We start from the raw sequence: 13,347 nt of genomic DNA on the forward strand, positions 1-13,347 counted from the left end.
AGCTTTAAACCATATTATTTTTCCTAAAACCACTTTAACAAACTTAAAACAAAATAAGGCAATAGTGGGCCAAGATGTACCATAAGCATGTCCTTCCACTTTTTTATAGAGCATAATGAAATCGATTGACAATTAAATTATTTTTCCTCTATTTTTTTATTAATTGGACAAAGGACAAGACATATGGCTTTGCTTTGGATTCAGCCACTATCATAAAGCCAAATCTCATTGATTATGTGGCATCACAAAACCAAACTGAGGTGAAACCAGTCCTTCTTGTCACTATATGTACTTTATGAGTGCAAAGTGAGCCTGTGAATTTCCATAGATGAGGATTCTTCAGCCTGATGTCCCTGTTGGGAATCCAACAGTTGAGCAATTTGTCAACTTGCCCAAACCTAGTGAAGTCCAGCAAAACTGGAGAACACAATTAGTGGGGAAGACTGATTTCTAAATGGGGTATGTATAAGATTCTACTTAATAACTGGCCAGCAAACACCGCAATTCACAACTAAAAGCTACATACAACCAGGCACCACATACTACACATAGAACAGCTGAATGCACACATTCTGGAGATTGAGAGGTTCCCTGAAGATAGGGTCGAACCAAGTCCAAAAGGTTGGAAGAACAAACCTCTGGTCCCAGTGACTGACTCAGATTGGATCCTGCAACATTATCCTGGGACACGTATATTTTCTTTCACTTGCAAAACTAAAATAAATTTATTAAATAACAAAATTTTAAAGGTGCTCATTTTTTCCTACCTCTCAAAAATACAGAGAAGGACCTGTCTCTCTTGTAAACAGCTGCTGCACCCTCTTATACTTCATGAGAAAAAGAGGTTTGATGTGTTGCATCAACACATGCCTGCATCAAAATGTATCCAAGTATAATGTAATATTATTACTAGCTACTGATGTAACTTCACACAGTCTTTGTATCTCTATTGCAATTTGGCCAAATGTGCCTTTGAAGAAATAAAATTAAGTCTAAGAGCGACCATGACATTGTATAAATATATTAATTATTATTAAATTCATTTAATCATATTTAGCCAGTTTTTCTGATTATATAAGGAAGAGCTGAATTCAGACTATCTTTTTTTTTTAAGTTTGTAATTTGGTCCTTACATAGACCATGGTTTTATAGAGGTTTTAGCTGTCAAATGACAACCAGTTTTTATTTGGTAAATCTTTCAAATAGTTATCTGCTTGTGTTCTCCCAAGGCCTGGTACCCTAAATGTTTTGTGGATAAAGCCATTTTTGCAAAATTTCCAGTCAAAATCTTGGTTCCATGCAACTTCCAGAAACAAGTTATCTCTCATACAGTACAGTCCTAATTTCATTCTACAGAGTCAGATACAACTGAATGTGTTTATTCCTTGATATTATGTAAATTAGTCTATCATTTGTAACTCAATAATAGGGTAACTTTAATCTATTTTTATTTTGGTTTCAGAGATGTAGAAAACACTGGTCTATTAGCTTGCAATACTGTAACAGCGTACCTGTTGCAAAAATAGATTTCCTCTATCATAAAAAAATATTGAATTGATTCTATTAACTATTCTGTCACTTTTGTTTTAGCTTTAAAGTCAGCCATATCTTCATGATTATATCAGAATACATCCAAAATAGTACTTATTCTTTTCATCTGAACATCTGCTTTCTCTCCTATCTTAAGTTCCATAACATCACTGAAAGATTTTATTTTGATTTAAGTTAGGTATCTATATCTGGTAGCAGCAATATAGGGAGATGCTGGAGGTGGATGATCACTTTAATGATAACTGCAAGTGCATCATTTTGTACTGCATACAAGAAGACAATCTTAATGCAATTTTTTTTTCGAGAAAGCCACGTGGATAGACAAAATAAAATGATTGGCAGTATAGTGCAATGATTATGGGTTCCTATGGTTGGATGGTATTCAATATGGCACTGAGGCAGTACTGACAATCTCTTGGAATACTAATGACATTTATAACATGGCTGGATTAAAAAATCAGGACATCTATACAGAATCTGAAGCTGCAAAAATTGGATCACACTGGCAATATGGAACATGAGAAAACTCAATACAGTGAAAGATGAAATGAATTAATTACAAAATGGTATCTCAGGCATCAAAGAATTCAACTGGTCTAGAATTGGACTCTCATTCATGCTATTCGTGATGTGAAAAAACCCGGCATTGCTTTCCTAGTTGGGAAAGATGCAGCAAAGACAATATTTATGTACAATACAGTCAACAATTGAATAATATCAATTAGATTTCACAGAGAGTAGTTTAGTATGATGATTGTCCAAAAATATGCTCAATAATTGATACAGAAAAAAGGAGTGTTATAGTTGTTAAAAGAATATGCAAGCAAGATATGCTGCTTGTGGTTAGAGAATGAAATTCCAAAATGTGAAATTGTAACAAGGAAAGTACAGTTGGACTGTATGGCCCATGGAATGGATATGCAGCAAGAAGGCATTTCTCTATCAATTTCTGCCAATCCAATTCATTACTAACCCAAATTAAAAACAACCAAAATGATGTTTGTATGTGTAAACATCATCCAGTGGAATATCAAAAAAATAATAATGATAAAGATAGCATCAATAAACTATGGAATGTTGTCTTGAGTAACTCCTGTATATTCTCAAAGAGAGAGACTGTCAGCCTTCAAGAATCCTTCATCTGCTTGTCTTTCTGGCTGCCATAGAAATTGGGGGAGGGAAGATTAATTGGGCTATGTGGGGGAGGGGAAGAGTGCTGAATGCTTGAGAAGGTGAACTGTAAAAATTGGGAAAACTTTCTTGAATATGCTTACTTGCTTACTGCACAGCTGCAGCTTCTTATCTATCCAGGCCAAGGTCAACCGCCATGGCGAGCCAGATGTCTGAAACACCACCTGAAGATGCCCCACATGACATTATGCATATCTCAGATTGAATGTCCAGTTTGAACTATTGGGGGTGGGAACATTGGCATAACTTTCTATATGTGATTTTTGATCCTATTGCCTCAGATCTTGTATTCCTCTCATGCCACCATATCAATTTTCAGTAAAAGTCCTTTTCTCTAAAACAATGGAGTCTACGGTTTTCTTTCTTGGATTTTGAATGAAGCCTCACCTGACACGGATCAAGCCTTAATTTTTTTTGATGCCAGGACTGCAACTGAAAAATAATGTCTCTTTGTCTCCATCTGCCACAGTTCCTTTCTGTGGTAATTGAAGATTTCATCAGAAAGGCTTCATTTCTTGGTGATGAGAAGTCAATTAGATTGTTTTAGGTCCTCCTGAATTTTCATTGCTTTCACATTTTAAATAAATTTTAATGGCTTCAATAAATAGGGTGGAATCATCTTAAGGTTTCTAATGGTTGATAGTAATATGCTTATTTAATTCTCATATGGAAAAAATTCATACATGATGCTAGGTCACAATATGATGACCTGGAAGCAAAAATAATAATAAGAAAAGCGAAGATAAAACTGAAATTTCATTTCATTTACATTTAATTAAAAGTGAAAATAATATAATTGCTTCCTAATCATATATTTAAAGGAGCACTACATCTTACATTTATAACTGACTTCAGGCTAATGTTTATAAAGCTGATATTTATGTTACACTAAATCTGAATTATCTCTCAGTAGGATATGTCTAAGAACTGAGTTAAACATTATACAGATAATAAACATGCAAAAACCAGTCTTGAACTAAGGGTACCTAGGAGAGAAATCAGAAAATCCCCCCAAAAAAGAACATTAGATCAGAAGAATTCAGGCAAAAGAAATAGCCAAGAGATAGTCCGGAGCAAAAGAATCTGCATAATCTAAGTTTCCAACCACAAAGAAACGAGGCAGAAGCACCAGAACCAAAGGATTGCCATCTCAGTGTAGTTCAAAATCACTGTATAACTCAGAATTCTGAAGTTTACATATTATATCAAAATAAATCTTATAGTTCTTGAGCCATCAATTAAACTTTTGAACAAAGGTGCTATGTAAACACTAGCATTTCTTATGGTTTTCTGTGAACACGTGAATATTATTTGGAAATTCTGTATCATATTTTTTTGGTCCAATACTTAACTATAATTGTTTTTCAATTTATACGTAGTGCACCTAGTGGACATTTGGAATGTTATAGAAGCATTGCGGGAAAACTCTTTGAACAACTTGGACCCAACTATAGAGCTGAATGTGGCTCGACTCGAAGCTGTGCTGTCCACTATTTTTTACCAACTCAACAAACGTATGCCAACAACCCACCAGATTAATATCGAGCAATCCATTAGTTTGCTGCTCAACTTTTTGCTGGCAGCTTTTGATCCGTAAGTCTCTTTAATAATAATGAATGCTTGTTTTTCTGTTCATTGTAGGAAAAGTTTAGCTCTTGAGAAAAGGACTGATTTTAGGAAAATGATGAACTTATTCAGAACTGAAAATTACACATTTCTATACTACATTCAATCTCATTTTCTTCAAAGAATTGGGAAATACACATTTAGGAATCAGTTGGAAAGACTTCTATTTGGCAGTGAATTGAACAAAGAAAATAATGCACTGGGGAAAGGTTTAGTCCATTATTTATCCAATCCTGATTTCACCCTCCCTCCCTCCCTCCTCCCCCCTCTCTCTCACACACACACTATAATAGTTTTACTACAAGAATCTTGGGAATATATGTATATAATGTTTATTTTGACCTGGAACTGATACATCAGAATAGGAAACTTTTGTGTTCTTTGGATATTACTGCATATGTAAACATCTACAGCTGAGGTGTAAAACTTGATTTCATTGAGAGCTGCTTCAGGGTTGTGTTTGACCTCAGGGGGCTGGAGAGGTGTGGCCAGGGTAGACATGGCCAGTTCGACGTCACTCATGTCAGGGGAACCTGTGGTGGCCAAGTGCTAAGGCAGAATTTCCCTCAGACCTTCCCTCCCTTTCATTATAATCTCCCTCCCTCCCTTCCTTCCTTTCTTCCTTTTCTTCTTTTTCCTTCCCTCTTCCTTCTCCTTTCTTCTTCCTTCCCATTTTTCCTTCTTTGTCTTTCACCTTTCCCTTTCTGCCTCCCCTCCCTGAGCTCCATTGTCACTGGCAGAGGGATGCAGAAGACCATTGTGGCTGAAAGCAAGACTCAGGAGGGCCACACGTGGCCATCCCGGGCTCCGTTTTTGCTGACAGAGGTATCACGGGCCAGTCCTTTCCTGTTTCCAAGGCAGTTCCGTGGGCCAGATCTAAGCATCACATGGGCTGCATCTGGCCTGCAGGTCTTGAGTTTGACACCCCTGATTTACTGTAATAATTATTTTATTGTGATAAAATTAACTGGTGGCTTATTATTTGAATTGAATGCTTTTTGCTGCATGCCTTTGCAACTGTGAATAATTTTACTTTTCTCCCAGCTGGTACAGTGAATTGTGAAAAAATAAATGGAAAGAAAAACATTGGAATCCATGCTATTTACCACTTCCTTGAATGCAAAGTTCCAGTTTACAAAAAAACAATTTTAATGGGACTTCCTTAATATCATCCCATAGATGAATTGTTTGTGTGAATATGCAAATAATAGTAATTGAAGATAGGATCCATCAGTACGCTGCTGTCATTCTTAAAAGCATCTGAATAGCCTGGGATTACAAACTGGACGGACTGGCATCTTTTCTGATCTGTGTGACTTGCAAATTATCCATTACAACATTGCTACTTTAACTGCATTTTATTTTGGAAATGTACTGGTTGGAAATCAACACAATTAAAGAACATTCTGATGAGTTTATTTATCTTCCCATTTGTCTATCACCCTCCTGTGTCCTCTCCAATATACATTTGATGGACCTTTCGTTTGGTACTGTGTACTTTCCTGAGCCAGATCAACTAGTACAGCTAGTCACCATGGAAACAGCTGAGTTGGTGGGAAAGCAACTGTTCCACATGAAGAAGCAGCAGAGGCGCTGTATGTTTGCATCCAAACATCTCCCTTCCCCTCCCCAAGGAGAAATTGTCAGTAGGCTGTAGAAATATGGCCTTCAGCATTTTTGAAAGGCTGTACAGTAAAGGGGCAAGGTGTTTTTAATATATGCAGATCCTGAATTTTTGACTCTTAACAAGAATAGAAAGGCAACTAATTGCAAATGCTTGGACACGTACTTTATTGCTCACTGTCAAGTCACTCACACAAAATCATAGCTGTGAAAATGAGATCATTATGATACACATTTTTCTATTGTTCAATAAACCAAGAAAGATGTGAGACTGTTTTTTTAAATAAAGGAGAATAATGAAATTAAGTATGTAGAATAAGCTCAATGAATGCTACATAGGTTTTTCTTAGCTGAGTAATTGAACTAGAATGTGAGAGTGTTTCCAGTTTGCTCACAAGTAGTAATTCATTTAATTGTGCAAATTGCACAATTGTGTCCAGACAAAAGGCTTGGAATTTGTAACAGCTTTCATTAAGGGATTAAAGATAAGGCAAAGGAGCAAATCATTGTAACAATGTGGTCCTAACTTTTTTTTTTCCATCTAATAATATGGCCCAAGCATACATGAGCATATCTACATCTATGCCCACATAAAAACTTTCAAGCTGAAAGCAGATTGTCACCAATTACATAGATTTGAGGGGAGGGGCTTTGAATCACTGTACAACTCATCCTTTCCTCATACCAAATTGTATTTAATCTCAAGTAAGTGCTGTAAAATAAAATATTTCATCCCTGGAAATCAAAGATCTAGAGCATTATAGAGGATTTACACTTTTCCATAATTCATCCCTCCACAAAACATTTACACTTCTGTTTAGTACCTGATCTCTGCCATAAAACAATGATCAATGCATGCTGGAATTGGAGATACTCATGTCCACCTTGGAAAATTTATAGATGAATTTGCTGCTAAAGCAGAGTCCTCTCATATAATTTTTTTTCTTTGCAAAACAAACATCTCATCCCAAAAATATCCAAGTAAGTTTTAATGAAGAGAAGTGCTGTACATTATTAAGTGTCTACCATCCTAGGCTGAAAAAGATAAGCAGTTCAAACCTGGTTAGGAACTGGCTGCTGTGTGATCCTAGGTTAGATAGGAAAGTTGGGGGGGAGGGAACTCCTGTAAAAAGGCAATGGCCAACCAGTTCTGTATATTGCAAAGAAACTACATGAATATATCAATGGAGTCATCAGGGGATCAAATGATACTAAATGAAGACTTTAGTTATTTCTTATATGTGAATTTTTTTTAAAAAAATCTGAAGTCTACAATGGGCAATGCTTTGATTAGAACTAACCAACTGTTATAAAGAAATGCATAGGTTTTGAGGGTCCCAAGGAGTTTTCATTGGGCAGGATGGTACAACAAGCAAGGATTACAACAAGAGAGAAAATGTCCCACAATTTAGCTAATGTTCTTGTTGTCTCCAAGAATCTGATTACTAAATCAAACTTTTGGAGGCTGTATAATACATTGAAGCACAAATCAACCAAACGTACCTGTACAATATACTAAGTCCTAAAAAATGCAATCAAAGGTAATATCGACATTTCATATTGTATAAAAATGTTGTGATGTCTTTACTTCATCCACCAAAGTATGTTGCATAAAAGCACTTTTGACGTCTATGGTTTAGATTCAAACTGAAGATGCCAATTTCCAGATTGAATTAATTAGTTAACTGTTTGTTGGTGTTACTCTATGCTATGCATAGAAAAGTAGCAATGGCTGATTTCACGGTTCTGAAATCATAAAGCCCAAGTTTAACTTGAAAATGGCCCTTACCTTCAGCAAAATACTTCCTAGCAAATCATATATATTAAAAAAAAGAAACAAGGGTGAAAGAGGAATTAAGTCAGTGCTTCTTTCTTAAATCCATAACTGAACTGAAATGTAATGATCTTTCAGCATATTTTGCAATTGTGTAATGTGTACACCTTGATTAAAAAGTTTACAGCATATATAGCATATTAAATGAAAATGCATGCATAAGCAAAAATATAAAAATCCATTATATTATGGAAAAATGTCTGCATATGTATTAATTTTGCATAGACTAGAGAAATATTCACAAATTAATGCAAAAAATATAAAGGAGAAAATGAAACTGAAAAAATGAGAAATGGAGAAAATCAAGATTTGACAGTCAAGAATCTCCATTTTTATTTAGATGTCAATTTGTTTCAAATGGGTTTATTTTCATTTGATTATTAATCATAGTCTCAGATTTGAAAAAAGAAATGCAAGCCTAAGATATTTGTGCTATGTTATTCAACAACTATGCAATGATTATTTTATGTTTTCTTGTGTAGAGAAGGACATGGAAAAATATCTGTGTTTGCTGTCAAAATGGCCTTGGCAACACTTTGTGGAGGAAAGATTATGGATAAATTAAGATGTAAGTCTCTCTATGAATTTTAATAAAGTAGTTCATTAGGGAACAATATTTGTTTGGTTTTTATTATAATAATCAAACTTAGCAAAAATATTCTTGAACAAATTTGTGTATGGACTTCATAGAAAATTCTCATCATTGCTAATATCTGTGTCTGCTTTTTAGAATTTTTGAATTAAAAATAAATTGATAAATTGCAATTGATGAAATAAATTATGTGTTTTCCTGACTAGTTTTTATAAGTTAAAAAATGTGAAAATACTGTAAAATTGCCATCATAGGATCATTCCCCATACTTACCCCAGTGTTTGAGAAGTAAAAAACAAAATCTCCACAATTACTCAGGCGGCTCAGATGAGCAAAGATTCCCCAGCTTATGCAATGTCTTATCACTGTTTTGGCTACCAAACTATTACAGTACTTTACTCCATATTAATTACCTATAAAATATTTGTTAAATGTTTTATAGCAAGGGTCCCCAACTCCCAGTCCGCAGACTGCTACTAGTCTGCAGCCTGTTTGAAACCTGGCTGTGCAAGCTTTAGGCAAAAATCACACATGGGCGGGATTAGGCTGCACACATGAAACCATCCTCCTTCCCCTCCTTTACTGCCCGCTGCCAGTCCATGAGGCTGGAAAGATTGGGGCCACTCTTATATAGGATTTATTTTTGTCTGAGTCCGAAAGGAAGCAATGAGCAAAACCTTTGAAAAATAGGCCAATTTGGTTATTAGATTAATCAAATTTGCTTAATTGGGTTGCAGTTCCAATTAAAATACTGGTTTTAAATAACACATTTAGTACAACATTTAGAGAGTACACACGTATAATTTAATGTCTGATATAGAATCACTCTATATAAAACATCACATATTTTATTTTTAAAACCAGTTCTCTAATATGAAACATATATAACCAGTCATCTATCTATTTAGTCATTAATTTTATATTTAAACAGGACTTTAAATGTAGAATTACTCTGACCAGATGAAGAAACTCAGAATATATCCAGCAGACGTAGTGAATCAGTTTAATGGGATAAGTACATGATCAACATTTGACAAAAAATAAATATAAAACAAAAATAAATAACATATAAAAATAATAATTAAAAATAATAAATAGATAAAAATCCTCAAAGGCAAATTGGATGGACCACTAGGTCTTATTTGCCATTATTTTTCTATGTTTCTATATTTATCAGTCTACAAACAGCCATCTTCTAGTTTACTGCTATCATTCTCCTAACTAAAGCAAAGCAAAGAATACACAGGTTAAAATGAAAAATGCATTTAATAATATTACTTTCAGAAGACATTGAGACCAAAACTATAGTAACATGCTGCTACATTATGAGAAACAAAAGTAAAACTAAACAACTCCTAAAATAACTAGCAGCCCTCTCCCACCCACCCCACTCACCCACCCCAAAAAGATTCTGAGTTTCTCTGAAGACATCTTCAAGCAGGATGTTAGGGAGAAAAGAGATAACAAGTACTGAACATGGTATTCTGATTTAGTTATATTAGCCATTATTTATGAATGTATTTCTATATTGCTTGCCATATGAATATATCTTGAATTATACAATGAAGTAATTAAATATTAAACATTAAGTGTAAAATGGATTTATAATCCCTTTTATGCATATCTATTTTAAAATATGCCCCCTTCCCTTCTCTTTTGATAACATTTCGTATTCTATCACTTTTGGAGAAAAATAAACATTGGCTGCTTCTGTCCTTTAGAAATAATAAAAGATATATATTTGAAGAACTTCACTATACCCAGAGCATAAACAATTATTTTGTTTATTATTTATAATTAACAATGATTTATTACTAATAAATATATTATTTGAATTTTGAACCTGAAGACTATTTTTCCAGTACTTTTAATTGTTCTTAATAAAGATAATTCTTTCTATACTTGCATTGAGGTCATCTCTGGTACTGATTCATAGTTCTATGTGATTTACCACAGTATGGCAGTGTGGTGCTACATACTGAGGCTGTAAGTTACCACTGTATAGAATATGCTTGCAGTTCAGCTTAAGAATTTAGATCTGTAATTCATAGCTTTTTGTTTCAAAATTTCCATTTTTTTCCCCATCAGATATATTTTCAATGATTTCAGACACTAGTGGGATAATGGTATATGGAAAATATGACATGTTTTTGCGGGAAGTTCTTAAACTGCCCACTGCAGTCTTTGAAGGTCCTTCTTTTGGTTATACAGAACAATCTGCAAAGTCTTGTTTTGCTCAACAGGTAAATAAAATGTTATTCATTTATTGCTTTTCATCATATTCATACTGGCATACAGTGTCAAAATCCAATTATATTTTATTTAGTTTGAAATAGGATCTATCTTTTGTCCTTGCAATCCAGAATGGTACTGTAATAGAATTTCATATAGGTGGGACATGGACTATACATAATGCACTCCCTATTTAAAATAAAATATCCTAAAATGAACTTGTGTAATGCTGTGAATTTGATGAAAGCTGCAGAATGAGTTTACCTTCTCTCCTGCTGGAGAGAAAAACATATGTACATAAATAATTGGATAAGAAAAATGAGCTCTCTATCCATTAATCCCTTCCTCCTTTTTTCTTCTTGTCTTATACAAAGCGATTACCTTATTAGCAACCAAATTATTTGACATCCCATCTTGATACTATTCTCAGATAAATATTGTTGATGAAATGAAACTTCTGATATGATACCATATTCTGAAATGTGAAAGTATCTCCATGGAGATAGCCAATGTTGTGGCCATCAGAGAAAATTCAGAACTACTCAATAAAACTGTGTTTCTAACTCTTACATCATAAAATACCCATTTTATATAGATCTTTTTCCCTTTTCAGTCACCTCTTAATACCACTAATTCTTCTCAATACCATAGAGAAGACACATTCAGAAGGAAGCAGCAATTGTTTTTGTGTCCTTTATAGTAGAACTAGCTGATAACCCAGTGTTGCTTGGGTATTTATTTATCCCAATCATGTATTAGACAGGAAAAGGAATGAATTATATCTATAGTGTCAAATCAGACACTAAAAAGTAGAGTATACAAATTATAAACTTTTTTTAAAGAATAAAATCCCCTTACCAGAAGGGGTCCCCTTGTGCAGTACTGTGAAGCCATTACCATGGCAACCCCACTGTGCTGTACAGTAGAAGCCATTTTAAGGCACAGCAGGCTGTATCTTAACAGAACTTGAATCCAAATGCACACTATCACTGTCAAAAATACTGTGATTTGACACTATAAATATACTTAATTCCTTTCCATTTCAGTGGTCTAGGCATTCCAGAGTTATGCTGGAACACACACATATAGACACACACACACATCCCGAGGGATGTTAGGGGTATCATACCCCCACAGTATTTTGTTCCAGAGAATAAGTCATCTGTGTACTAAGTTTGGTTGAAATTTCTTTAGGTGCTCCAGAGTTACTTTGGAACACACACACACACATATCCTGAGGGATGTTAGGGGTGTCTTACTCCACAGTATTTGTTCCAATATGGTAGGTCATCTGTGTACCAGGTTTGGTTGAAATTGCTCAAGGTGCTCCAGAGTTATGCTGGAATATACATACATACATGCATACATACACAGAGCCAGATAGATAGATAGATAGAACACAATCACTAAGAAGTATTCAATTCAGGAGCTGAAAAGAAAAAGAATGCTGCTATTACACACCATGAGGGAATTTATAACATAAGTTATTGAATTATTTCTTTGATCAATTATTATGTGGTTTATCGTTGAACCCACAACGTATTTGAATTATAGTGATGTCTTCTTAAAAGAGACTCCTGGATTTTAAGTTACCTTAACCAACATCATGAGAGAAGTTTTATAATTTAATTGCTTGCGTTTTCATCTACAAATACAATATATATTTCTGCTGAGAAGACTAAACTCATTACATTATTTGCTAATATTTGTTTCTTGCTTTGTTTATGTTAACAGAAAAAAGTTACACTGAATGCTTTTTTGGATACTCTTATGTCTGATCCTCCCCCACAATGTCTTGTCTGGTTGCCACTTCTACACCGATTGGCAAATGTTGAGAATGGTATGTAGTTAAAACGTGAGGAACAACTGAAATAGCAACCTAAATTGTTAACTCTGAACTACTGGCTATCCTTAATTCATCCCATTCATGATGATTGGTAGAAGAAATTAAATTCCTTCCACAATATTAGGGAAAGAAAGTCGCTTAATTTTTGGAGCAAATTGTAAACTTTTCTTACTTTAAAAAGCCTCCATGCTGCTACCTGCATACCTGTTGGACCTGTTTCTTTTGTGCATTTGAAAAGTGAGGGGCCAGACCTATCTCCGAATGGAATGCATTACATAACTTAGGAGAAAGATTTCTATTGCTGAAAGTGATGGCATCTTAAGAGAGAGACATATAGATTTTAGCATACAGATTCACAGCAAGCCCTTCAAAAAGTTACATGTTAAATAATTAGGCCTTACATGTTAAAACTAACATTTAAAATAACTAACATAAGTTATACTTGGAAAATAACTATGGGCAGCTAGGCTTAGGTTGTGATATAGTCCTCATATTGTGCTTTGGCTGGCAAGCTACTTCCTGTGCTTTGATTCAGTTCAAGTCTCCAGATAAACTTAAGCTTAGTCCCATGTAGAATATACTGAAAGTCCAGTCACGATGAAAACAAGTTAATAACATAACTGTAACTATCTCTGAATGCTTAATTGATGCCTAGATATAATCATGGAAAGCCATTCCTTGGCATTATTCCATGCAGACTTCACACAACATTAAAAAGATCGCAGTTGCTCTTTCAATGGACAGGCTTTTCCGTCTACAAAGACTGAATTCAAATCCCCATGACTGCTTTTCTACTAATTACAGTTCTATTGTCTTGTCTGAATTTAATTTATGATACCACCTAACTGAAAA

The 13,347-nt window shown here is 34.5% G+C and overlaps 1 protein-coding gene across 12 annotated transcripts in view; it reads left to right on the plus strand.

The window, feature by feature from the left end:
- DTNA (dystrobrevin alpha) overlaps positions 1-13,347 on the plus strand; it is a 135,979-nt gene that overhangs the window by 77,308 nt on the left and 45,324 nt on the right. For all 12 annotated transcript variants that reach the window (XM_026699222.2, XM_026699220.2, XM_026699224.2 and 9 more), the window contains exons 4-7: positions 4,122-4,335; positions 8,308-8,393; positions 10,506-10,660; positions 12,384-12,489. In XM_026699222.2, coding sequence (XP_026555007.1) covers positions 4,122-4,335; positions 8,308-8,393; positions 10,506-10,660; positions 12,384-12,489 — 561 coding nt within the window. The remainder of the gene's footprint in view (positions 1-4,121; positions 4,336-8,307; positions 8,394-10,505; positions 10,661-12,383; positions 12,490-13,347) is intronic.

Source organism: Pseudonaja textilis, chromosome 3, assembly GCF_049901715.1.
Source record: "Pseudonaja textilis isolate UNSWEBS1 chromosome 3, rPseTex1.2, whole genome shotgun sequence".
Classification (NCBI taxonomy): domain Eukaryota; kingdom Metazoa; phylum Chordata; class Lepidosauria; order Squamata; family Elapidae; genus Pseudonaja; species Pseudonaja textilis.